This window comes from Xiphophorus couchianus, chromosome 23 (assembly GCF_001444195.1).
Source record: "Xiphophorus couchianus chromosome 23, X_couchianus-1.0, whole genome shotgun sequence".
In the NCBI taxonomy this organism is placed as follows: domain Eukaryota; kingdom Metazoa; phylum Chordata; class Actinopteri; order Cyprinodontiformes; family Poeciliidae; genus Xiphophorus; species Xiphophorus couchianus.
The window spans coordinates 2,646,587-2,674,404 of record NC_040250.1 but is presented as its reverse complement, the minus strand read 5'-3'; the positions used below and the strand labels follow the sequence as shown (position 1 = coordinate 2,674,404).

General features: G+C 37.2%; 2 protein-coding genes across 2 annotated transcripts; one reads left to right on the top strand and one right to left on the bottom strand.

Moving 5' to 3' along the window:
- The first annotated feature begins 215 nt into the window (after window positions 1-215).
- ppid (peptidylprolyl isomerase D) lies at window positions 216-10,291 on the top strand. The gene is made up of 10 exons (XM_028008901.1): window positions 216-381; window positions 2,195-2,335; window positions 4,461-4,567; window positions 4,717-4,905; window positions 5,658-5,780; window positions 6,532-6,638; window positions 8,387-8,531; window positions 8,731-8,817; window positions 9,613-9,655; window positions 9,909-10,291. The coding sequence occupies exons 1-10, from the start codon at window positions 297-299 to the stop codon at window positions 9,995-9,997; spliced, it is 1,116 nt and encodes a 371-aa protein (XP_027864702.1). The 5' UTR covers window positions 216-296; the 3' UTR covers window positions 9,998-10,291.
- etfdh (electron transfer flavoprotein dehydrogenase) lies at window positions 10,283-27,240 on the bottom strand. Its single transcript, XM_028008900.1, has 13 exons — window positions 27,034-27,240; window positions 25,814-25,972; window positions 20,912-21,141; window positions 20,125-20,206; window positions 19,590-19,708; window positions 18,167-18,244; window positions 17,555-17,701; window positions 17,273-17,413; window positions 16,269-16,412; window positions 15,575-15,743; window positions 14,122-14,304; window positions 12,615-12,836; window positions 10,283-10,771 (listed from the first exon to the last, which is right to left on the bottom strand). Exons 1-13 carry the CDS (start codon window positions 27,062-27,064, stop codon window positions 10,608-10,610), a joined length of 1,869 nt encoding a protein of 622 aa, XP_027864701.1. The 5' UTR covers window positions 27,065-27,240; the 3' UTR covers window positions 10,283-10,607.
- Window positions 27,241-27,818: the final 578 nt, after the last annotated feature.

Below are 27,818 nucleotides of genomic sequence, written 5' to 3'. Positions count from 1 at the left end.
GATGAGTGCGTTTCATTTCTGTCCTGTTTCTCTTCGTTGTCCTGTAATTGACAACCGGCACAGTAAGGATTAGGGGTATGATTCCTGCTAGATTATGAAAGAACCTGACAACATACTGCTCTCGCAGAAACACCAGATGATTTTTCGAGTTTGTCAAAAATGTGTCAGTTAGCAGTTGGCTTTTATTTTGAAGCGTCGAGTTGGAAGTTGCGTATGCCTTTCATTCATAACGTCAACGGCTCCAGTGCGCCGGTGTCGAGTTTTACAAGGTTTAGGTTCAACGATTGCTCCTTAAAATGTCTCACCCAGTGCCGTCGGAAAAGCCATCCAACCCTGAGAATCCTCGCGTTTTTTTCGACGTTGACATCGACGGGGAAAAAGGTCCGTTTTTTATTTTAAGTGAACTCATGTAGCAGCACGTTCTGCGGCTAATTGAACTGTTAGCCTGTTAGCTACATCCGTCCCAGTGACTCCCAGAAGCTTTTCCAGTTTCTAAGGAGTCAAAAGAAAATGAAGCTGATAAAATAAACATGTTAGAATGATGATAAAGTTTCACAGTTAAAGTCTAGTGTTGTAAAGACACGCGTAGTTTTTAAATTGGATTAAAAATAATATAATCTCTAAAGAATGGTGGTAAACCAGTGTAGTACAGTAAAAAAATGTTGTATTAAGTAGTTATGACTAATTATTAAGATCTGGGAGTGTATTTCCCTGCCTTCATGGTGTGAATAAATCATACTTAGAAAATATATCAGGTCGATATAATGTTCATACTTTTTCTTTTTTTTATTACGGTTTTATGATCATGTTTGAGTTAAATTTGAAGTTAAAATAGGAATTCACGGTGTTCTTTAGCAGTCTGAAAAGCAGGGATTTTTTTACACGTTTTACAGGTCAGGATTAAATTGGAAAAAAGTGGAGCATGGATAGAAAAAGACTTTTTCTCTGTAAGCCATCCATTCATCCATCTTACCTTCACTCCGTACATTAATCATTCACTGTAAATTTCTACCATTCATCAGTCCATCTATTGTCCATCCATCTATTCTTTCACCTAGCTGTCCATCATTATCCATTTGGTTGTGCATTGTTCTTCCTTCCATCTGTTCATTTTCAGTCCATCTGCTTGTTCTTCCATCCATATGTCCGTCCACTCGTCTGTTTGTCCATCATTATCTTCCCTTTTTCTCACCACTGCTTTTCCATGAGTCTGAAAAAGTTCTGGAACAGATTAGGATTGGATTGTTTGTTTAGAGCACCTCAAGGAAAATAAATGTTAATTTATAAAGGCTTATAATAGTAATAAAAAACAAAAACTCAGACATAGACACTGTTTCATTTGATATTCCTTTCCAAAAGGAGAGGTAAAAACCTCAAGTTTCTTTTTTTTTAACCCCTTCAGGGGTCTTTTTGTGGGCTTTAGTGTGCCTTATATGAAAATAGGCTGACAGGAAGGGGGGAAGGAAGATCCCGGGATCTGGGAGTCGAACCTGCGACGGCCGCGACGAAGACTCAAGGCCTCCAAACATGGGTCGCACTATCCCCTACGCCACCACGGCACGCCCCAAGTTTCTTTTTCAAAGTTGTCTCAGATCAGTTTATCCATTTGTCTAAACATATTTTGTGTTATACTTTGACACAAAATTTGAGTCAATATATTTACACGTGAAAATTTAGTTGCAGATCCGTACATGTCCGCACACATTTATTCATTCATAATACATACAAATTGCAGTCACCACTCAAACAATGTTAGCACCTTAACATGCATTTAATGATCTGAATACCTCAACCGTCCAATTTCTCCTAAGCTGGCAACATGTTATATTATATAGCAGTAATCCTTCTGATGTTTGCTTAAATCTGCTTGATTTTAATATATTAGTGTTGAACTGTCCCAGCACTTTTTCTTGCTTTATTGTTTTTTAAATCTAATTTATTACCGTCTAGTCCTTTTCAGTCACTGGATAGCCTAAAACAAAGTTTACTTGGATATATTTCACTGTACAGCTTGTACAGTATAATTGTACAAATGATGGAGCAAATTCATGAACTATTCAAAACAAAGATTTCTTAAATTCAGTTTTAAGATTTAACAATTTAGCTGACATGTTTACAACTACTTGCGATTTATCAAAGTTTCACCCAAAGTGTCCTGTATCTGAAGCTGTTTTTCTTGCTTTTCTGTCCTCAGCCGGCCGCATTGTTCTGGAGCTGTTTGCCGACGTCACCCCTAAGACTGCTGAAAACTTCCGGGCACTCTGCACCGGAGAGAAAGGCGTCGGAAAATCGACGGGGAAACCGCTGCACTTCAAGGGATGTCCGTTCCACAGAAGTAAGCAGCCCTCATCCTTTCATTTGATCTCACATTTGAGTTGAATGAGTCAGGAGGACACCTTGAAGTTAGAACCTCTGTATGGTGGGTGAACAGCTGAAGGCTGTCCCAGTGAAGCGACACATTGTATCTGTGGAGGGTGTGCAATGAAAGTTATGCTCATGTAGCTAAGTTTTAACATAGATGTTCGATGTTGGACTTCAAACTATAAACAGTGACAAGCCGATCTGGTTTGTTGACCTTTTGAGCTTTAACTCTTTGAAAGTAAATTTATTTATCCAGTTATTGTCAATATTCGTTCCTACAGACACACATAATGACATGTAGCTTGTAAAGTCGGCACTTTTCTCTTAAATATGTGGCCATATTACAATCCTTTACATGTTTTATGCCTTCTGATGCAGGATTGAAGTACTACTGGTGGCAGTTTTATTTAAAAGTCACAAGTTTTAGTTGTGATAACCTTTTAAGGAAAGTACAAAGTCCTTTGTTTTTTGCAGTAGGTACAGGAAAAACTATTCCTAGCCATATTTGGAAATAAACAGTTAAATATTGGTAATGCTTTATAGGAAAACAGGTGAAAATGTGTTGTAATTGACACATTAATTATATGTTATTGGATTTCTTGACAAATTGGACTTCAAATGTTAATATAAAAATTGCAATACATGTATAGTTTCTTTTTATACTTGAACTGATGCATTTTGCATAGATGCTGGATTTCAACTGGTAAAGGCAGCAGAAACAAGACAGTTTGATTGACTCCACCCATGTTTCCCATAGCATTTTTCTAACATCTCTTAAAAACGGTATTTTCCACAAATATCAAATAATACTAATTCAGGTGGCAAGTTTTATTTCGAAAACACTCTAGTTCAGTGGTGCTCAAAATGGGTCTTGGATCGCCGGCATCCTGCACTCTTTAGTTTAATACGCCTGGATTGATTGATGGCTCATTAGAAGGCCTAAGAACATCGACATGCTGAAAAGGTTGTTACTACCACAAGGGAGAGAACTAAAACAGGTTCTGACCATCAGTGCTACCTTTTCTGATTTTCCTACTGTAGCACAGATAGATAGCTATGTCTGCTGGTGCTACGCGTCCAAAGCTGCTACCGTCATGTTTCTAAACATGACGGTTGTGTTAATGTTAAATACATTGGATAACAGTATTTGAGTGACGGGACGGAAGTGGAAGTTTAGGAGTTATGCTTAGCATAGCATTGGAACAATTTATATACATGAAGATACCACAAGAATATCACTTCCTTTATCTGAATATCCTACCCGTTTAAAATGAAAAGCTATAGATGTATGCACTAGTCCTGTTGTTATCCTTTTTAAAAAATATATATTTTAAATACAGGTGCTTTTTTAAATAAACAGTATCAATCAGGGGAAACAGGTTTTTATTGAAATTAAATTAAACACAGACATCTATAAATATAGATCACCACAACTCTTTTTATCTCATTAATATGTTGTATTAATGACAGACTTTATATGCAGCAAAGCCACAATGTGTCCACTGAACTGCGCAGGTCACTGTGCACCTGAAATGATAAGATATGCTTAATATAAACCAATATTACACCATAGACACAGCTTCAAAGTCAAATAATATCCCTACCAACATGTTCTATTTAGCACAGTTTAATAAAAAAAAGAGTGTTATTAAACTAAAATATTTTAAAGTACAGGGACACAGTTTTAAAGCCAGGTATAAATTAAAAAAATTTAATAAAACTTACCTTAATCTTCCACAAAATCAAACAGACGAAACGAAACTTCCACAGGTAGGATGTATTGATAAGAAATCTGCTGAATAAGCAGTATGTGATGTAGCATCGTTGTGGGCATTACCACAAGGTAGGACGGATTCATGGGTAGCACAGATAGTTAGAACACTGGCCCTTGAGGACTGACCTCGGGCACTACTGCTCTACTTAGAATGGGACACTCATTTTTATTACAAATTGTCACTTTGAACTGTCTACTGCTCAACATTTGCTACATAAATAATATTACCTTACAATAATTTTGTTAAGTGTTTGAAATACAGTTTTTAAAATATGAAATGTTCTGAGGTTTTTACTCTGCTTTATCTGTTTTCTTTTATTGAAAGTCATCAAGAAGTTTATGATCCAGGGAGGTGATTTCTCTAACCACAACGGCACGGGGGGCGAGAGCATCTACGGGGAGAAGTTTGAGGATGAAAACTTCCACTACAAGGTCTGCTCCTGCAGCGCTATATGTTCAACTTCTACATGTGCTCTCAAAAACTAATTTAGCTCAAAAATGTACAATGTAAGGTAATTGTCCAAACCTGCCTTTGTTCTGGTTCATGGATGCTACTGAAGGCGTTTCTCCTCTTCTTGCAGCATGACAAAGTGGGACTGCTAAGCATGGCCAATGCTGGGGCCAACACCAACGGGTCACAGTTCTTCATCACGACGGTCCCCACGCCCCACCTGGATGGAAAGCATGTGGTTTTTGGACAGGTGTTAAAAGGAATAGGAGTTGTAAAAATGCTAGAGTCCGTGGAGACCACAGAGGACACTCCTGTAAAGGTACAGTCAGCAGTTAGCCTGATTTACCTGCATAAAAAGGAGAAGAGCACTTCAAAACAGAATCTAACCAACCAATTTCAGCAAAACGATGTTTAATATTTGGGTGTACTAAAGAATTGAAGTACAGTGCCTCAAACTATTAATATTATATTTGTCACTGTTTTACATCACCGTGTAACATTCTTGAATGGTGGTGTTGACTTGGCAGGCATTTGTATCTAAAGTTTTGAATTTAAAGAAAGAAACATCTTGTAATTGTAGCCAATAGAAATCATTTTAATATCCCCAAGTGACTTAAAACAGAAAAAGTTTATTCAGATTTAATATACCTGAGGGCTTGTTTGTCAGACTAAAAGTACTTTTTGAAAATAATCTTTAAGTTGGTATTCAACATATTTATTATTATGCCCACACTTTTCTGTTTCTTACATATCAGAGAAGAATAAATTGATTTAAAGAGAAACCTTTGTTGTGACAATGTAATGTCTGTATGTTATTGCAGTTTTTAAACTATACACCTTGTAGGGTTTTAATGTCATTTAAATATTTAATAGTTGATTTCTGACATTTCTTTGAATAAGATTATCAAACAGATTTAATTCATAGTCTCTGTTCCCTGAGCGAGTATTACACTGTTAGCCAACATTATAAATTTATAGACCGTCTTTGCATTAATTCTGTTAGAAATATTTGAGCATCAAATAAAATCGTTCTGTGTAAAATGTCCTGTAATCTGCCTTCCCCCCCCTCAGCCTTGCATCATAGCGGACTGTGGTGAACATAAGGACGGGGACAGCTGGGGCGCCGCTCCAGATGACGGAACCGGAGACGCTCACCCAGACTTCCCCGAGGACTCCGACATCGACTTTAAAGATGTAAGTACCAGCGACGTCTTTGATCTTCAAGGGCACGGGTTCATCCTGGCAGATAGCATCAGAGCGCTCCGCCAGGACTGGAAGGTCATTTTTGGAAATGTGCTTCTTTGCTGCCCTTTGCAGTGTCAGCCCAGAAAATGGAAACAAATTTCATTCTGAGCTTTAAGGACACGCTCAGCCTGGGAACTGGAGAAATTGTTTGCAGCATTTACTCATAAACACGTCACTGAAAATGTATTTAAACATGAAGTGACTCAGCTGGTCAACCTTAATCAACTTCATGTGCAGCTCTGTAATATAAAATATCAGTAACGACTGAATTTATTTTAAAATCTCAACTCAATAAGAGTTCAGCACAAATTACTAAAGCGGTTACAAAATGATTCAACCCTTTCATGACAAGCACAATTAGTAATTAGCAAAGCACCTGTTGTTGTTATGACCTGCTGGAAGTTGGAACTGAGTGGCAAATCAATTTTATCCATTAAATAAAATTTCTGTTTATGAACATTTTAATTTAGGGAAATCTGGATTTTTTTTCCCCACCAGTGGCACTCCTTGGGTTTCCATAAATCAGAGTGATGCAGTTGTGGTTAAATGGAGTTGTGTTTACTAGACAGCAGAAAATTAATTAGCCAACAGAAAAGCTGCACAAGCATCTAACAGTGGGTCTCAGCGTAAAAAAACAAACACAAACCAAGACTAGATTTCCACACAGGGAACATGTAATGTTTTCATTTTAATCTTTCAGCTTGACAAAGTTGTGTCGACTGCCGAAGACGTGAAGAACATCGGGAACGTGATGTTTAAGAACCAGGACTGGACAGCTGCAGTGAAAAAATACAAGAAAGCCCTGAGGTAAGACTGAGTGTCTCTGCAGCTCTGGTTCCCTTTCAGTCACAGCTGTCCTGGGAGAGCAGCGCTTTAATAAAGCAACTATTAAATTAAAAATATTAAGGCCATCAGCATAAATCAAACGGATATATCATACAGTATCTGAAATAAGTTGTTGTCCCAAAGGCGATTTGAGACGCAGTTTTAATTCAGTTCAATAATACCATATTTATCCCCAAGGAAATTAAATGTTGTCATAACTCGTAACATCCAAGAATCTTCAGAGTCGTTGTGGACGGTGTTCCTGTAAACAGGAAGAATATCAGGTAGCAGTCAATCTTGCAACAAATCTGAAGGGGCCTCTGACTGAAGACTTGCTGTATTACCTCGACTTAAAAACATGACCAAAAGTCTAGAAAAAAGAATAAATCAGAATGCAAGACACTTATGGAGTCGGGAGCGAGATAAAAAAGACAGAATTAAAAGGTTCCCTGACAAAAATGAACAGGAAAAATCAGGTTTTCAGCTTACTACCAAACCAGCTTGTCAGAAATGGAAAAATACTATATTTTTCCAGTCAGTGAATGCACCATACCAACTAGTGCCAAATAATGATGGCGCTTTTTGTTGTGAAAGTTGTGGCTGAGTGAAGAATCTATTTTCTCAGGTGTTTATTAAAATATTCAGAGGAATCAGATTTAAGAAGCTATTTAAAATGAAATCCATGTTTTTATTCAGCTACAAGAGGTTAAGACTTAAGCTAGATAATGGAAGGCTGAATGCAGTCATTCTATTTTCAATCTCTGTCATGGATTTGATGGATTTGGAGATGCTGTTAGGGGCTTTCTGCCCCTGAAGGAATGAAACAAGAGCAAAAAGTTGAACTCATTTTTTTGGTGTGAGTTGGAATCTTCCAGGATACGTGTTGTGTTCAGGGACAGAACCTCAAGGCCAATATGCCTCAAGGCCAAGTTGTATAATAGAAGTTACAGAGGGAAGGGTGTGTGATTTAGGAACCTTAGAGACTGATCTTTCCTTTTTTGTTTATAACTCGGCTCTTTCAGCACAACCTCCAGCATGAAAAAATAATGTTCATAATAGAGGTGGTTTGACCATTTGATCAGGATGTTTGGACCTGGTTATTTATTTAACCAGGTCAGTTGGTTGAGCCCAGTTTCTCTTATTGACAAATCGTGATGTCTGCAGTGGTTCAGATGCCTCTATGCACCATTGATTAAATGGAGCACCAACTTTTTCACACTGGTTGAATGGCAAAGGAGAATTATTTTCCACTTCAGCAAAATTGTGAATATTAAAGAAACATTTACAGTTAAAACAATACAAAATATCTTTTGATATCCATTTTGTTTTTATATGAATTGATTAAAATTAGTTTGATCTGAAATAGTTAAGTGCTAATAAAAGGCTGTAAGGATACAAATACTTTCACAGTTCTGTAGTTTTTCTGAAGTACACACACCTCTTATTTTTGTTGCTAACTTCAATAATTACATGAGATGGTAAATACAGTTTAATCTGTGAACTCTATCACTTAGCCTCCACATCGAGTCAAAGTAAAAGTATTTAATATTTATACTTAAAAATAGGAATAAAAACAGTTTTACAGCAACTGCTTTGACACATTTCAGTGTCATTCTGTCTTTTCTAATGACAGAGAGAAATCTGTATCAGCAATTCAAAGCCACAAAAATCACAAAAAACAGGGGCCCACCTGTACCCGAACCTTTATGGCCTGCTCTGCGTTTGTGCAGGTACCTGAACATGAGTGGCAACCTGGTGGAGAATGAAGAGGACCACAGGAAGCTGGAGCCCACAGCAGTCAGCTGCTTCCTCAACATCGCCGCCTGTAAACTGAAGCTGCAGCTCTGGCAGGAGGCTCTGGAGAGCTGCAATGAGGTAACACCAGCAGATCTGCACCTATAGCTGCTTTACTGCATCAGATTAACAGTCAAGGTTAAAATGTTGCATTTCCCACAAGGGGGTGGGTTATTTTAACTGGAAACCAATTCATTTAGGTGCAGTTAGAGCATCATAGCTGCAGCTTTAAAGGCATTAGTCAAAACAAGGTCAAGTAAAGATAAAATTTCTGTTTCAGGCTCTTGAACTAAACCAAGAAAACACAAAGGCACTTTTCCGGAGGGCCCAGGCCTGGCAGGGGTTGAAGGAATACAACAAAGGCTTGGTAAGCTCTTCAAAGCTTTTCTTCATCTTGAGGGAAGAAGAGAAAGATGGTTATCAAAGCAGCTGCTGGTGGTGGATGTCACAAAACTGGCAGCTCATAAAGCTTTTGTTTTTTATACACGGTTTTGTCTAAAGTAATAGCAGCAGTCCATCATAATAACCTGGATCACTGTTTTTAATAGACATTATTTCTAAATGCCAAATTTACAAGAAGGTGTAGTAAAGTAATCAAAAACTAACAGACCCACCCAGCATGCTGCTGGTGTAATTAATTAGAAGGTGTGCGCACAAAAGAATGGCAATCCATGAGGTAATTCATTCATTATGTAAAACAGGTGTTAAAAGGTGACCTTGATTTAATGATGTACATACTGTATATAACAGTCCTGATGAAAATGGGTCAGTCCAGAGAAAAGTCTGAATGCTGTATTTCTCATCCTTTAGTGTTTTATTTCAGAACAGGTTTGAATGGGTTGTACTGGTTGTACTTGTAGAGTTCTTCTTGCTTCTTGTTTAAGACTAAATGACCAGGAAACAGTTGTTTTTAACATGAACATGTGAATAAAAATTTTACACATTTTTCATAGTAATATTCCTTTACCCTCGCTTTCTGAACATCAACAGATTTGATCAGTTTTTCTTTCAATTTAAACTTGAATGGGATCCAATTGCATTTACATGTATTAATATTGAGCTATAATCATTTTTTAAAGCAACTATTTAGCAAATGAAAGTGATATTCTTTGTACTGATAAGTTGGTCTAACTAAGACCATTTTATTTGCTTTTTGTTTTAGGGTGATCTAAAGAAAGCTCAGGGAATTGCTCCAGAAGATAAAGGTATGTATTTTTTTTTTTGTTTTTTTATAATTGTTTCTATTTTTCATGTTGCCCCCGTAAGCCTAAATTTAGCTTGGAAAACTTAAAGTCTAATAAAAAAGTTTCATTGGCAAATAACTGCCTATTAGTTAACATTAACAAAAAAGAGATGAGTGACATCAGTATAGTACAACTTAAAATAGTTCAATCTTATCAAGATGTCACGCTTTTCATGTAAAAACAATGAAACCTTTTCAATTCTGTCTTTTGACAGCCATCATCAATGAGATGAAGAAAGTCCAACTTAAAATCCAAGAGGAGAAGGAGAAAGAAAAAAAAATCTATGCCAAGATGTTTGCCTGAAGACAAACTTTGTGCTGCAACAAGTTGTCGTTAGTTCATTTTTGCAGTCATCTCAGTAAAAACTGAAGGTATTCAGAGACTGTAACAGTATTCTCATTCTACTGTAACACTTCACTGTGATTACCTCAAGCTCTGGTCTGAAGCATGTTCAGGTTACAGCTGACTAACACAGGCTTGTTGTCTTATTCTACATAATGTGTATCTTGTATCATTTCATTGTTGACATTTTGATACAATACACCAGTTTGTTTTATTTATGTTTTTACTGGTCAATAAAACAAGGGATAACTCAAATTTTCTTTATTTTCTGTGACATTATACAGTATTAGTTTCTGTTAAAAATGCCGACAGACATTAATTTACAGCCTAATTTTTACAAAACTGACAGAAACTGTTTCTATTGATCAAGTATTTTCTCTTTAAATGGATTAAAATGCCCACAGAGCTCATCCAGAACCCATCAGTTGGACCTTCAAGATTCATAAACACACTTTATAATTTAAAGTTGTACCCTCAGACAGCTACACAGCTAACAGTTCATACTCAGGCACATACTGACCGCTCCAGACTCCTTAATGTGAAAAAAAAAAGTTTTGTTGAAGATAAAAGTTCACATTCCGTTGTAGGCAGGTCCGCCGCCGCCCTCCGGTACCACCCAGTTGATGTTCTGGCTGGGATCCTTGATGTCGCAGGTCTTACAGTGGACACAGTTCTGAGCGTTGATCTGTAGTCTCATCCCATCTCCGGTTTCCACGGGAACGTACTCATACACACCTACAGGGTGGATGGAGGAAAGAAAATTAAAAAAAGAAAAATATTTAACTTAAATGTAATTCAATCAGGTTTTCTGTGATACCTGAAAGGAACGTCTTTGGACTGAATCCTCCTTAATCAGGAATTTCTAGGATGTAAATCACTCGGTTTATCACAGCATATTATATCGATTTGCTTGGATGATGATTCCAATATTGATCGATTTCACAAAGTCCATCATGATACGATACAATTGTTATTGTAAACTTACCTTTACATCTACTTACAAAAACAATTTAAATTTGATGTTATTTCATTATTTCTAATCATTTTTCTTAAAAGAACAAAATATATCTCTTGTTCAATGTAGACACATTCCTCATATCACCTTGTATTTAGCTCCATGTATCCTAGACTGCTTTATAAATAGACTTTAAAGTGCCAATAACATGGATCTGTAAAGCTTAAAGGCAACGTTTCTATAAAATGTTTGAGCATCTGAATTAAGTTCAGATAAAGCAACATTTAATTAATTAATATCCTACTTAATTTAGTAGAATAATCTCTTTTATGGAAACTTTATTAAAACCTGGTTAGTATTAACTTTGTTGCTGCTTTAGCAGTTTAATATAAACCAGAATTCTGCAACCTTTAAAATCCAAAGAAACATTTGTGCCCCGTTCAGCTAAACAGAAGTTGTTTAGAGCCCAAAGTATTAAAATATATCTACTACTGAAAGTATATACAAATTTCTAAAGAACCATTTTATTTCTACTTTTAGGTTTTAAAATAAAGCATGTATACAGTTTCTTCCACAGGACGCAAATCTATATTTAAAAGCGTTATCTTTTTTATCCGAAGATAAACAGATTACAGACCTCTGATGTAGGCACACCTTGCCAAAAAACTCAGTTTTCCACATTGAGCAAAACAATGAGCCACAGACGGCAGAATAACCGAAGGTTAATCTGACATGTAAATCCATTAATGAACAGACGCCGTGTGGAAGATATTTAGCTGAAGATGGCGAGTTTGTGTAGAAAAAAAATGTGAGGACGAAGCAGTAGATGATTAAAAATTTGAATCACTTCAAAATGCTTAAATGTAATTAAGCTGTGACAATAATGAAGAAAGAGCAAAACAGACTAAAAACATGAAAATTTATATTAACACAAACATTGAAGCTGCAACCATAAAAAACAAAAACTAAAATGATTCAAAGTCCAGTAAACAGTTATTTGATTCATTCCTTCCTGTATGATCCAACCCACTTTGCTTTTGTTTGTTGCATTTACAGGAAACCAACAAGCATAAGAACAGCAGCAGTGAGTTTCCCAGAGCTTCACGTGAGCCACATAATGAAGCTTCACTTTTCAGCTATTTCCACCAGAGCCGGTCTTAGAGAAAATGAGTTTAGTTGCTTTCAAAATGAGATAAACAGCCAATAATTTAACTGTCTGCCTCATTTGCACAAACACTTCCACACCAACAGCAGCCCTGTAGGTCTGCCCCATGCAACACCCAAGATGCTGGACTATTTTAATCAATAAATTCTTATTATCTGGAGGAAAACAGACCCCAGGCAGAAACATTGTTTTGTTAGAAGAGTGTTGCTTGTTAACAAGTTTTTCTTGTTTTTCTTTGGAGTTTAAATTATGAAGTTCTAGAGAAAGCTCCATGTCTCAACACATTCAACACTAGCTTTTTGTCTTAAAGATACAGTCTAAAAGAGTGTTTTCCCTTCTAGATTAATTATCAGAGATGATTCTCTTTACAGATACATTACTTTAAAACAAGAGAATACCTTCTGTGAACCTGGACAGACTCAATGTGCTCATACTCTGCTGAAAGGCTGTGAGGTTACCTGCCGGGCAGAAGCGCTGCTCGGGTCCGTCGTAAATAGCCAGGTTCCTTTCGACGGGGATGCGGTCGTCCTTTAGGGTCAGGTGTGGAGGCTGGTCGCCCTCGTGGTTGGTGCCGCTCAAGGCCACCGAGGACAGCAGGTCGAAGCTGATTTTGCCGTCGGGCTTCGGATACTCAATGGGCTTACAATCTTTAGCTGGTTTCAGCTGGTTTGCATCCAGGCCTGGCGCAGAAAGAGCATGGTGGGTTAGGAGGCGCTGTCCTCAGAGGACGACTAAAACAACGGAACCGTCCAGACGACCGGTCCGAGTCGAGACAGATCAGAGGTGACGACTGCAGCTACTGCAATTCATCTACTGGTGCCTCAAAATGAACAAGACTAATAAATCAAAGGTGTTTGGAGCTACTGAAAAGGACTGCATAGTAACCTCTAGACCAGGGTTGTAAAAAGTGTGACCTGGGGGCCATTTGTGGACCTTGAAATTATTTTGTCCGGCCTTTAAGTTACAAGTTACAAATGGAAAAAATTCAGCCAATAAAATAGAAAACAACTGATGACCCCAAAACAATTTCTTATTTTCTCGTTTTTTTCAACCCAAAGTCCTTTTTATTGTTTGGCTCTTTAATAATACAGCCGTTCTGCTGACTAATGAGAAAACAAGGAGGACCAACATCAGCAGATACACCAACTTCTCTCATCATCATTCTGTGGAAATTGTATTCTGTCCTTCCAGAATATGGAATCTTCATTTCCTAATGAAATTTACCTTCATCTGAAAAACAAGCCTAAAGCAACAATAAGGTATTTTTTCATCTTTATCTCAGGTGAAACACTTTAAACATCGTCTTTATTGCTTTGCGTATGACTTTACAATCCTCTCAGGAATGCAGTTCTCCAATTGTTTTTTTTCTTCCCAACTTTCTAAAATGCTTGGATATGACACAATGAATGAACTGCAATAATCTTAGTCATAATGGTGTGTGCAATACTGTGATTGCAAAAGTATGAATGATAGAAAGTAAATTTACAGAGTTATCTGATCACCCTATAAATATTTAAAGCATCTCTGTCCAATCGGATGGACTGCCACACCTGGAGTATTACTACAGAGACACAAAGCTGAAGTGTTTAGGAAGCCTCCTGAAAATGAGAGGTGATTCTTTTCAATATTAAATGTTTCAGCAATAGTATCACAGTTAAACACTTTTATGAAATTATGCAGCCCTAGAAAAGAAAGCACTCGAAACATTTCACTCTTGATTATGATCATATTAATTAAGGAATGTCTGTTTTATTTATTGACTTTATATTGGTTTTTGCATTTTAGTTTCAGAAAAGAGAAAACACATTTCAACTGTTTCTCTGTTATAGCTTTTATGTCTTTGCCCGTTTCCCCTTATACAGTTGAGCAAACATTAGATTTGCTGCCATCAAATATTCATAGTTTTCATCAGTAATCAATTGGATAAAGTCTGAAGTTAAACCCACATTAAGTGGCGCTCCTCACCTCTGTGTTTGAGTGTCCAAGGCTCTTTTCCTCGTAAAATCCAGTAGAAAATGCCGGTGTACACCATCCCACCATAAAGGCCAAAGTAGTTGTGGAAGGACGGCCTGATGTTTCTGACAGCGTTCAGCTCTTTCCACACAGAGGAATTCTTCAAGTTGTCACTGTATTCAGGTATGTGAAGCCCTAAGATACAGAAAAGGTTTTAAAATGAAGAGTGAATTGTAGGATCTCTGTTTTTGTGACAATAAGGAATGAGAACAGCTGCAGATTTGAGGGAAAATATAAAACAAATTAAACAACCAACTAGACAACCTTTTCTTAATAGGTAAAGTCTGTTAGAATCAAGTTAAAGTTGGTTCATTTATTCTCCATTTCATTTGCTTCAAAAGTCAAGAAGTCTGAACTGGAAATTAAAGTACAACTGAGCTGAAAATGTTCTATTTGCCAGATAGAATCCAGTGTGTTTGGTTATTCATTGACAGCTGGTAGCAACTCAGGCCAATAAATGTGGATTTTAAACACTAATGGAACATAATCACCAGTAGACACTGACCAGTTTGCAAATGGGTAAATTAAGTGCTAATAAGTAACCCCTACATGCAGAGCAGCCATACTGAACTCTGACCTCAACAGAAGGAGTTCCTGATGCAGTTCCAACCAGGAACTTTCTCAACTCCTTAAACTTTGGTCCAAACTTTGTCATGGATCATATGCAGAACAGAAAAGTAATTATATTACCAATTTTACTGTGAAATACTCTGTGCCACACTTGAGTATTTTTCAAGTTGACAATGCTTCACTCTCAAAGCATATGTTGGACCCCAAAGCTACCCGTTATTTTTCAAAGTCTTTGTCCAGACATTTTTTATTGATATTTCAGTTGTTTGATTGATGCACTGCAGGTGCTAGAACTAAACATTTTAGACGTTTAGTTCCAGTTTGACCGCTGCCGTCATGTTACACTTTTCTTTTACAAAGTTAACCTTCTTAACGTTTCAAAACGTTTGAAGAAATATTTGTAGCTACTGTATATACACTTAAAGACAGAATAAAATATAGCTAACAAAAAAGGTCATATGACCTCTGAAAGTCCAAGAAAAAACAGTGATTTATTGTCAAAACTAAGATATGATTGTGCAAAACTACTAAAGCTGTAAATTTATTAAAGAAAATAAATCGTCTTCAAAGATACATCTCAAATGAGCAAACTGTCTAAATCAAGTATTTATAAGATATTCAAATTTTCCCAAATATTTAATGTTGGAGTTTTATTAACTGCAAACCACAATAAGAAAAGAAAAAAAAAATCAGAGAAATGCTTGCTCAGGATGAAATGACAATGAGTTTTTCATTTTGAATTACATTTCTGAAAATGGCAGATGCAGAGAACCCACTGAGAGTTACAGTGAACAGAAATGAATTAGGCCTGAATGTTTAAGTTGAAGTTCCACACCTGCAGTCTCTGAGTCCAGGTTCTCTGCAGTGACTTTAGGGAAAATGGCTTCAGCAGCCAGGATGCCGCTCCTCATGGCCGTGTGGGTTCCTTTTATCTTTGGAACATTCATGAACCCCGGGCTGCAGCCAATCAGCAAACCTCCAGGAAACGTCAGCTTTGGGATGCACTAAGGAAGAAACAACCAGAAAACAAGAGTTTTAATCAGCCGTCATTATTTAATCATCATCTTACAACACCAGAAATCTGCTAAAGCTCCTCATTAGCAAGTTAAAATAGTAATATAAGCCTGAAAATCGGAACTAATAAATTAAAGGCCGAACACATTTAAAGCCTAGTTTGATTAAAAACTGGGCTCAGTACAATAGAGGAAATGCATACAGGGTCTGTTTATTTTTGTTACAATCTTGCAGCAACGATTCTGTGTTCTTGCAAAATTTGACCTTATTTGCCATTTTGCAGATAGTTTTAATCAAACACAGAAGCACTAAAGTTAACAAATCCCCAAAGGAGAAACATTTCTCCCTTAATCATGTCAGTACAACTGCTTCCATCCCCAAAGTCTCAGCAGGACCCAGACTCTGACATTTACACCAGATCAATTTGTGAAGTCGGGAGAAGTTTGATTTAAAATAACAATCACCTTGTTAAGGGCAACCAGAAGTAGCTTTCCTCACCAATTAAAGCAACATACCTGAAATCCTCCCTCATTTAAGGCTCTGGCTCCGTAAGCAATCCTCTGGCCTCCCTCCAGCGTGGAAGCTACGAAGGGGTGATGCTTCCAACGCTGAAACTCCCTGAAGGGGCTTAAATACGGATTGGAATAATCTAAACCAACCTGGAATAAAATAAGGGTATAATTAGCAGAAGAGCAACCATAAACCTGAATTCACAAACCTCTGACAATCCATCAAGACTTTCCCTCATTTTATGAATTTGAAATATCTGAAAAAGCAATCTTCAGGCTTCCCACAAATCCTTAAAAAGTCTTAATAGGCATTGAATCATTAATCCAAAAATAAGGCCTTAATTGGTATTAACATGTCTTAAAATTGTTACTCGTAAATATGGTTTTATGATAGTAATTCGTCTCATATTGAAATAATTGGTAACATTTAACATAAGTTATTAGTAATTTACTAAAAGGCTCTCGATGTAACATCACGTGATCCAATAGCAGAACTAATCAAAGCAACATTGTCGCAACCGGGACTCTCAGAGCTGATGCAAGCTCTTCATGTAGCATTTGGACCCCAGGGGGCAAAACCCCCCTAAAAAACAAACAAAAAAACAATTGTCTGTCTAACCAAAATATATTTCCACATGGCTGAGACCAGTACCATAAATGCATAGAATTTTGTGCAAGAATTATTTCAAAGACGGCACAATGGAAATCAAGGCAGTGCAGCCACATGTGGGAAGCGTAAAACGAAGCCTGAACATAACGCCGCCAACAGACGGCAGTCATTTCTGGTTTTGCAAGCATGATGTTTTATATAACTACTTGATGCTTTAGTTATAAAGCAATATGCAGCAGGTTCATTCCACAAAGCAAATAAACATTTGCGACATTACCTCCAGGCAGTATTGAAATACTGCGCCCATGAGAAATGAATGCATCTGATTATCCTGAGATGTTTTTATTTATTACTACAATAAGGTTCAATTTTCATACACACAAGATGTGAAAGCACTCACCACGAAGCCCAAGGCAACTAGAGGCTCTCCTTCATTCAGGTGATACAGGAAGGATCCTCCGTATGTGTGTCTGTCCAGAGGCCATCCAACTGAATGCTCCGTTCTGCCTGGTTTCCACTTCTTCTCATCAATCATCCACAGCTGAAAAAAAAACACATTGTCTTTACACTACACAGTTCATATTTAATCTTTCAAGCAGAATTATTCACTTAAACCAGTTGGAGAAAAAGGGACATTAACCTCAGTGATCTTTTTTTAAAAAAAAAAAGTGCTGTTAATTACCTCCTTCAGGCCGATAGCGTAGGTCTGGGGTTCACAGTTCTCCCTCAGGTTGAATTGCTTATAAAGCTGCTTTGCTAAATGGCCATGGCAGCCCTCTCCAAACACGGTGACCTTAGCGTGGAGCTCCATTCCTCGCTCAAAAGTATCCTGAAACGGGGATTAAATATCGACAAAGTTGTGTCAAACACAATAAAGCATCGGGAAAATTACTCACAATTTTTAAAACAACCATAAAAATATTGACTGATAAACAACGAGAAGCAAATGAGATGCGTTCTTTTCCAACTAAAAATCTTTGGCAAGCATTTGTTCCTAGGAACGAGCTACTAAAAATAAAATCTCAGATTAACTTTTTAATACCAAATATTATTAAAAAAATGTTTCTTCTTCTTTTTTCTTAGAAATAAATTAAACTATGATTAAATTAGAAGGTATGACCTGAATTTAGCTGAACTGCCACTGACTTATATTTTGGTAACATTTACATGTTGCTTTAAAACGGTTTACACTGGGGAAACATCAAAGGTTTCTGCATTTAAACTGATTGACCATTTGCATAAAAAACATCTCCTAAAACTCAAGACACTATTTTATTTCCTGCAAGTTCATTACCTTTGGTGAGCCATCCTTGGCTATCCCCACATCATTAGTGGCGATCCCTTTAACACTTCCGTCCTCATGTAATAAAACCTGAAAGAAAAATGCAGAAATAGAAACAAAGGTTATAAAGTCAACTCTTTAAAGTACACAATGAGGAAAGAATGTTAATATTTAATCTGCAGAGCAGAATATTTTGTGGGCTTATTAAACAAAGTCATAGCAGATTTAAATTTTTTTATATTTCTTCAGGGTTTGTTGGATTTTCTTCAGGCAGGTTTTCATGGCTCTTCCTCTACCGTGTTCCTCCAGCAGTAAAATGCTGCTCTGCCAGCTTGAGATCAAACGAGTGACCCAGTCAGCAGATCATCCCACCTCGTTTCCTTCCACATCTCCTGGGCTGCTTTCACAGTATGCTTTGAATCAGTGTCCATCCGAGTGCCGGAACGTCATTCATTCAGCTGTGCTGAATCTGGCTGGCTCTGACAGCGAGTCCCTCCAGAATTCATCTGCCTGCTTCTGTCAGATGATCAAATACCAGCAGCGACTGGGCGCCATCTGGAAGCCGTCCTGACCCGTGCCATCACTGCCTCCATGTTGGGGTCTACCGTTTCAAGCCTTCGCTACACTTTCATCTTCATCTTCCTTTCATCAGAACAAAGAATACTTTGCAACAACCAGGCTGACATTTTATTGTTGAGTGTTTTCAATCTGTATGATACAACTTATTCTGTTTTCTTTTGCTTCAACTAATAATTTATATAAAAATTGTAGAGATTTGTTTTAAATAAAACTTGAAATGCAGCACTTCAACAAGATTATCCGAAACAAAACGAAACGGTGAGAGAGCTTAAAAGACCAGAATAGAAAGAAAAATGAAGTAAAGCAAACAGGGTCAAACACTGGCAACTTCACTTCAATTCAATATGGGCAGTCATGTAGTCTGAAGACCCCACCGTGAGCTTCTCACTCACTGTAACTGCAAAAATACTTGACAAACTATTAAAATGACAAGTATAAATACCATAAGAAATTATGAGCTTAAACGTACATTTGTAAATTAAGAATACTGTAAAAACAGTGGGCTAGCCAGTTAGTGTAAATTGTTGTTAAAGGATTCATTTACTACCTTCTTGAGACAGAAAGACAGAACTTAAAGAGCAGCTTTGAATTATTATTAATAGAATTTATTAAACTCTGAAAAGTCACTTAATTATGTACAAGTTAGATGTTTTAATTTTATACTAGCAGAGATGTCCTGGAATAACAGAATTCTACAAATAACCAAAATAAATCCACTCTACGTTTATAAGTAAATTACATTTAGGGTGGAAAAAAACCCAAAACATATGAACAAAATGGAAAAAAACTGTTGTAAAACATGTAATAGGATAAAAATATGCAAATCCTCTTTGATCAAAGGAACTGAAGATCTCACCTCAGCTGCAGCGTAACCGGGATAAATCTCCACTCCCAGCTCCTCAGCCTGCTCCCCCAGCCAACGCACAAGGTTTCCTAGCCTCACAATGTAGTTACCATGGTTCTGCATGGGCAGTCCTAAACACATTCAGATAAATCACAAAACATATGCAGTCATGTTGGATGATACATTGGTTTATTCCAGAGAAATCCTCCAGACAGCATATTCTCAGCTCAAAGTGTTCACGGCACCATGAGGAAAATATCTTCAAGTGAACCAAGTCAAATATATTTATAAGCTGCACCACTGAAGAATATTTCATCTTTTGCACATCAATGTAAATGCACAGCATCAAGACGATGCACACAAATTGTAGTTCAGACAGAAACATTGAAATTGTAGGGAGTCTCTTCATGTTACACAGAACTCACAGAAATAGCCATGAATCTAGGACCGGCCCCAAATAAACATGAATAAAACTCAGATTAGTCATGTCATAAACAATAGGAGAGTTGTAAACTTCCTAACCAAGGAGCCTAATGGAGGTTTTTACCAGGCAGTATGGGGATGGGGATCCTGTGCTTTTCTGTAAAAATGCTGAACACATCTTCTGTCACCGGAGTGTGCAGAGGGGCCTGAGGGAAAAAGTAAATACGTTCCTGAATACATTTTACACTTTACTGATACATTAACAGTTTAATATGCTTGCCAGTATTAGCATGACAAAATGCACATTAATTGGGTGAGGAATTAATTACAATATGTAAGTGACTCATTTAACTACAGTATTTGTCTCTGTAAATGAAGAATGGAAAAACAGGAGTTTACAGAGGAGCCCCCCCTTTTTGATTAGTTTTCTGTGGAATGTTAACTTTAAATCATTTGTGAAATATTTGCATATTTGTGGATTTTTTCATAGAGAATATCTTAAAATACAAAAGAAAATGGAGATTGTGAAGCTGACATTTCTAGGAGCAATGCTAATTAACACACTACTGGCTGGCGTTTGCAAAGCAACAAATCCAGGAGTGTCATTTATTTTCTTTGGCACAGTTTGCTTGAACCAGAAAAACTGAGATCATTTTAATTTTATTTTTATTTTGTCCCATTACCTGGAAGATTTCACTCTTATTGTGCATTTAGTTAGACAGTTGGATAGAAAAACATATTAAAATAAATCAATATTAAGAGTCCACAAAATATAAGATCTGATAGGTTCATTCCTAATTGATCTTGTTCTCCCTCCAGAGGCCAATAATGAGCTCCACCTGATGTAACTTACTCCTAAATCCTTAGTGGTACTTGGGCAGCTTAGGGGCCACACATATTGAGATACTTGCCCCTCGTTCCTTCCAGTCAGGGAAAAGCTCAACGAGGGCGCTGGGCTCCAAACAGGCTCCCGACAGCGTGTGAGCGCCGATCTGAGGGGCCTTCTCCACCAAGCACACTCGCAGTTCCTTCTCTTGTTCATTTGCAAGCTGCTTAAGGCGGATGGCTGCAGAGAGACCAGCAGGGCCGCCGCCTACAATCACAACATCAGCCTCATCCACAAACCTCTCCATTTCCATACCTGCGAGAGAAAAAGAGCAAAACAGATAAGGTGCATGTTTGTGAAGGTCTGTAACAACTACAACTATGTCTGCAGTATTGAGATAATTAGTTGGAGAATAAATAAGTAACTTAAACCCCCCCAAAAAAACGGTCTAAGATTTTCCATCTGATTTCAGCCAAGATTCAGGATATAAGCCAGTCTGTAAACCCTCCCAAAAATCAGAAATAATAAATATAAAGGCATGGAATTATTCTTATTTATATAATGATTTATTTGTGAAAAACGTGCAGTGCTTATCTGTTCCATTCAATTCTTTAAGACAACTTCAAGTTTTATAATAAGGCAGTTACTCAGTTTTACTGTTACTTCAGTTTCCTTTGCTTCACTGAATCTGAGTGCATCTAAGTAAGACGGCACTGAAGTCCAAAAGAAAAAGGATTGAACATTGAACGGTTATCAGTTAGCAGAAAGGGCCAAAGGCCAATGTAAGAAAAGTGGTTTAAGTGGTGCAGAAACCAGTCCAAGGTGTAATCCAGAGTTCCACACAGTCTCACCACAAATTTATGACCAAGAACAGGTAAAACCAGACGTCACTCAGTAGAGGTTGGGATGTTTTGTTTGTTGGAAGCAGAGTCTCGGACAAGGAAGGAAATATTAATGTCGGCTTCCTGGTAGATTTACAAATGCAGATTTTATGGCATTCTTCTGTTGATAAAAGCAACAAAACTGAGATGTTGGAAATTTAAAACCTGATCGATAAAAGGCTAGCTGAGGATCGAGCTTATCGTTAGTAATCAGTATCTCCGCATATTGACAGTTGTTTAATATGTATGCAATTTTGGGCTCCATGACAAAAAGATTTTATTGCCGCCCCTGCTAAAGTTACTTAGCTTTCCATAACTAACTTTAACGGCTTGCAACTGCCTTGCTTCCTTTGGTACAATAATGGCACTAGCACAATATTTAGCTAGTGAATTATACATAAAACAGTCTGCTTAAAGTATGCAATTCACTATTTGAAGCAACAGTGTCATTAATCCAGTCCTCAAAGTCGAGCTTTCTAGCAGACTGACTTTCAGTGGACAACATGGCAAAGACTGTGCAGTGTGTCTGAGACATATTGGACCTAAAATAGATTGTTTTAAAGCACTTTCAGCTACCTGAAAGCTCTCTCACCACCAGCAATGGTCACAGGCAAGGTGCAGATTATACATGAAGCAATCCAGACTTCTCAAAATATACCATGTAGTTGCATTTTGTTAACTTCATTTAGGAGAACAAGAAAGGAAAAGTTAGGAGCGAAAGTGGCAGCATACATCTGTAACTTACACGCAAGTTAAGATACTCGCTGTTCAAATTGCCCGTCCTCCTGTTCAGTCAGGAGGCAAATTTTTATTTCAATTTATAAAGCAAAATTTCTGTTAGAAATAAATATTTCAGTTTTGTTGTAAAAAGAGCAAAGAGAGACAGAAATCCCCATAGACTCCCTGAAATGATGCTAACTGACATGTCACTTAATGTTGCTCACCTTTCTCACTGGGGCAGGGAGGAGATAGGATGGTAAGGGGGGTTAGGACTGCTGCTGACTCATCTGTTGTTAAGTGTGGTAAAAGGTACAGGGAGAAGTTAAGTCTATGAATATCTTTGTAAATATATTTCTTCACTGATTAAATGCCGGTGAAATGGAGGCTAACAGTACCAGGATTTCCCCGAGAAAACTTGCTAAGCCTGGTGGTCAGGGCCGCCACCAGCGGCCCACCATGCTTTTGTGTTAAATAATGTTAAAAGTTGACTGGAAAAATATATGATCTCACATCAGTCTCACAGCACACTCGGCATTAAGCTCTAAATGCTATTAGTCTAGCTTTCCCTGACCTTGTCCCCAGTTCATTGCTTTAACAATAAACCATTATTTGCAATCACTGCTATTGGTGTATATAAAAAACCCTCTTGAAATAAACCACCATCGCTGAGCCTGTTGGGAGGGCAAGTAAAGTCTGGTGGCCCACCAGGCTTATAATACACTGGGGGAAACCCTGAGTAGTCTGTAGCTAAGCTAACTAAGTTAAAACCTTGATAATCATACACTGCAGTCTACCCACCTCTCTTGGAGAAAAACTAGGTTACAAATGGAAACCCTTTCTTCTGTCTGTCTTCTTTTTCTTTTTTCTCTTTACTTTTTTGAAAACCTGACTTTACCATTTTTTCTGGCGGCATAGTAACAGCAACAAACCATTTCATGCAGACACAGAGGAGTGTTAGCTTTTTGCTCTAGGAGAGGAAATCTAAATTTTTTACAGCAAAAATACATTTAAAAAAATAAAATAAAAATGATAATATATATATTATTGATTTAATCACTGACAGGGACATATACAGTATATATATATATATATATATATATATATATCCATCCATCCATCCATTTTCTGTTCACCCTTGTCCCTAATGGGGTCGGGAGGGTTGCTGGTGCCCATCTCCAGCTACGTTCCGGGCGAGAGGCGGGGTACACCCTGGACAGGTCGCCAGTCTGTCGCAGTATATATATATATATATTTTTTTTTTTTTATTTAGTTATTTTTGCTGTAAAAAAATTTGATTTCCACAAGCTTCATTCCATAATGAAGCCTGTGGAATTGCTTCATTCCACAGGCGGGGTGTAAATTTGAACTGTTGATATTTATTTATGTGTATATTATAATTAATTTGTTACAAATAGCAAGCTGACAAAGAGTTATTTTTATTTTCTTTGTCTATAGCTGAGTAGTGCAATAGACACTTTATATCGGCCTAAAAAAAGACAATAAATAAAGAATAGGTGAAATAAGCATCAACCTTGGGCGGTATGTAACATTTTTCTAAACAATATTCATCAGTCCAACAAATGTCAATGGGCGGTATTCACGCAAGTGATATTTGGACTTTGCAGTGTAAACATGCAAGCACTAATTTGCCAGTCTAAAACACAAAAGTCCAAAAATGGAGGAACTAATTATCAAAATAATAAATAGTTGCCTATTTGGGATTACTCTGGCTTTAAACCAGATGAAAGATGTAAACAAAGCGGTTTGTTGCTTGTGCTGACGTATCGTCTCATACATGTCAAACGTGAATGAGAATTTAAGTTTTCGGTCATGCTACGTCCAGATGGTAGATCTTCATCCACAAGCTCTAGAAAAGCTTTTCACCAGCAAAAACTTTTACTAAAATATTTGGCCACAAAAAGGGACAGCTCTAGACAAATCCAGTGCATCTAAATATTTCTTAAAGTAAATTATGTTTCGCGACGTACAAAAGCAGTCCTTCGTTGAGTTACCTCATTTTTTGGAGCAGCGTTTTGGGGGGAGTGAGGCTTCCAACTTAGCACACAGCGGTAGAATGGGCGAAGACAGAAATGGACTGTTACCTCAGCAACGAGGTCAAAGGTCATGAAGAGGAAGATCCACTGGCTTGGTGGAAAAAGCATGAAGAAAAATAACTTCTCCCATTGATGTCAGAAATGGTTCAAAATTATCTGTGCATACAAGTCACAAACACAGCTTTGGAACGTCTTCAGCACCACAGATAAAACTTAATAAATCAAAGAATTTATTTTAAAGCTTTATTTATAAGGATTATTTTCCGGTTTTCTTCATGTTCTTATTCCGTATGGACACATTATAGTTTCTAGATTATTCATTCATTTATTTATTTATTTTGAATGCACCAAGTTGCTCAAGAGACCATAAACTGTGGCAGAGATTGTTTTTACAGAAGCACATGTTTGCTATTTTGTTGTTTCATACTTAGCTGAGTATGTAAAACAGATAAACACTGGAACGACCTACAAACCTGGTTAAACTAGAAAAAAAAGCCAATTTTTGTTTATATTATTTACAATCTTTGTTGTAAATAATAGCCACCAATAAATCACTGCTGGATTTATTGGGTAGACACCCTGATGAAAAATTATAAGCTTTGTTTGCAGCTGGAAGGAGTTTGTTTACACCATTAAAACAGCATTATTTATTATATGAGCTGCATCTTTAGCCTTCAAACAAGCATTGTTACTAATTAATTAACTAACTCATAGTTCCTACCCCCATCCAAAAAAAAAAAAAAAAAAACGCTCTTAAAATAAAAACCAAAAAAAAACAGTGAAAGGCTCAGCTTATTGTCGATGGTCAACAATCATCCAACTTTAATAAGCATTGCTCCAAACTATGATTTTTTTATTTATGGATACACATTTCAATATTTATACAAAAAATTATTAAATGATCTAATGCTCTTTCATAGAGGAACAAGAGAAAACGAAGCTGATATTTACCATTAGCTCATTAGTCAAACTCTCTCATGGCATTGTCGGTTTCATGTCGGTTTCATAACAACATGCTGCTTGTAAAACCCAAACTGTTAAATTAAAACTGTGTTACCTCAATCTATCTATCCACATTTTAGACTCATTATTTAATGCCTTTAGTATCTGCTGTGTCTACTTCCTTATAGTGTATTGTAAAACAATAAAGTCCACACTTATCTTGAAAAACAGATCAGGCTACATAATTAAACCAAATGACAATCTCATGACCCAAAGCAATAAAGGTATAAAAACATGAGCTCCCTTTAGGTAGAAGGTGGATACCCGACTTGGATCAATGAAAATATTACAGGAGCTTTAATCATGAATACAGAAAATGAAAGGTCTCACCTTCCCATCTTGCATCTTTATCTCGAGGATGAATGGTGTAGTGTGTGGTGATGCGGGTCGTCGACACCGAAGAGCAGGTCCTCCTGTGTATACTAGAGTACAGTTGAGGGGCTGCAGGGTCTTTCTGTAACGTCGTCAATGCCCTGATACATCTGTGCGCTGCAAGAAAGGAAGCAAGTTCCAATTCAGACCAGTTCTAACAGGTGGGAATGGGAGACCTTGAACTGGCTAAGACCAGGCTGACTTGATCCTCTGAGGGACACAGAAATCAGCTCCATGGGACAAATAAAGCCATCTATAGTTGTGAGGTGGCAGCATGTTGGAGTGTCTCTGTTATGTTTATTCTGATTTGTTGTTCTGACAACAAATCAGATTCTTTTGTTGATATTATTTTTGGGTTGAGGCTTTGCAGGGAGGGAGGAAGTTCCAGCCATGTATTTCATATGGTATGTTGGGCAAGGACTTCAACTTCTCTCTCCCTGGCTTTCTAAACACACAGCTAGATAGAGATTTAATGGGAACTGGAAAAAAACAAATGAGATCGATTAGTATCAGCTCTGCTGTCAGCATGTCACAACAGTCTTGAGACTGGCATACAGCAACAGTCTTTAGTCAGAAGCTTCTTGAGATTAGTTGCAAGACTGACTGCTACCAAAGATCCTTCCAGCCCACAGCATCAACATCCATATCAACTCTCTGAAGATACTTGGATAATATGATTTATGATATTTATTTTTTTCTTTGTGATATATTATTTTTTAAAAATCTTTAAGCAAAATTCGTTTGCCTAAGAAGAAGTAAGTGTCGTTAGCATGCAGCTGTTTAAAAAGATGTAGAAACATCGATTTTGCATCTCCAGTCAAATGCACATTCTCCTGATAACTTTGCAGAGTTAATTAACACATATAACCTGAATATATATTTATAATCCACAGTAGATATTTTTACCCTACTTCCTGTGACCTAAATAACCGATTCAACTTTCACCTACATTAGCTTTGCGCTAGCAAAAATGAGCATGCTAAGCCAAGCTTTTTAAACAAAAACACGAGAAAATTAAAAGAAGCCAAACAAAATACATTAAAGTATCCAAAACGGTCAAGGAAGCATTTAGCTTAACTTTTAAAGTTGATTCTTGTTTTTATTATTATTATTATTATTATTATTATATACAACTAAATCTCAGCCTGTTAGCCCAACGTCTAAATTAGCTTACTTACCTTTACAAGTGTATCTGCTGGCTGGAAACATCCTCTGTCCGCCAGCGCTGAGCCACCAGAAGACAGCGGCTCCTCTTCCAGAGTCAGAGAGCGAACAGCAATTCTGGGTTCAATTCGAACCCGGTCCAAACCTTACACAACTCCCAGCCTGGAAAACAAGTAGTGACCGCAGAATCTGCCTTATCAAACAACGTCTCATAACAACGCAACGTATGAACGTCATACGCTGCGCTGCTGCGTTTACTCTGCGCATGTGTAGATCTGTATATACTTCACAGCATGCAAAATATGGTTGAGTTTAGAAATCTTCGGATTCAGATTAGTTTTACTTTGGTAAATTTATAACATGACAAAAAAGAAAGCCAAATAAAAGACTATTTTATGAATCAATAATTTACTAAAAAAAAAAAAAAAAAGGAATAGGCTAAAACTAAGGCTTTTACTTACTTTCCCTATCTGATGTGAGCGGGTTTCACACTGTTAATGTTTGTCACCGGACAATGCTTAATGCATGAGGATTATGAAAATTTAAGGCTGAATTAGACAATTATGGCTTGACAGGGGATGGAGGTGGAGAATAAATAGTTATGTTTACGTAGTTCCATTTATATAAACTTTTTTTGTGGGTAGTAGGGATACTTTATTCACCATGCTTTTTACTTTTACCTAACTAATACTATTCTGAAGTCACTACTACTGTGAATAACTTACTGAATAAAGAGCATTGAGATTTTAGCCAAAAATGTATAAGTTCCAAATCTACAGTTTATGTTAAAATCAGACCA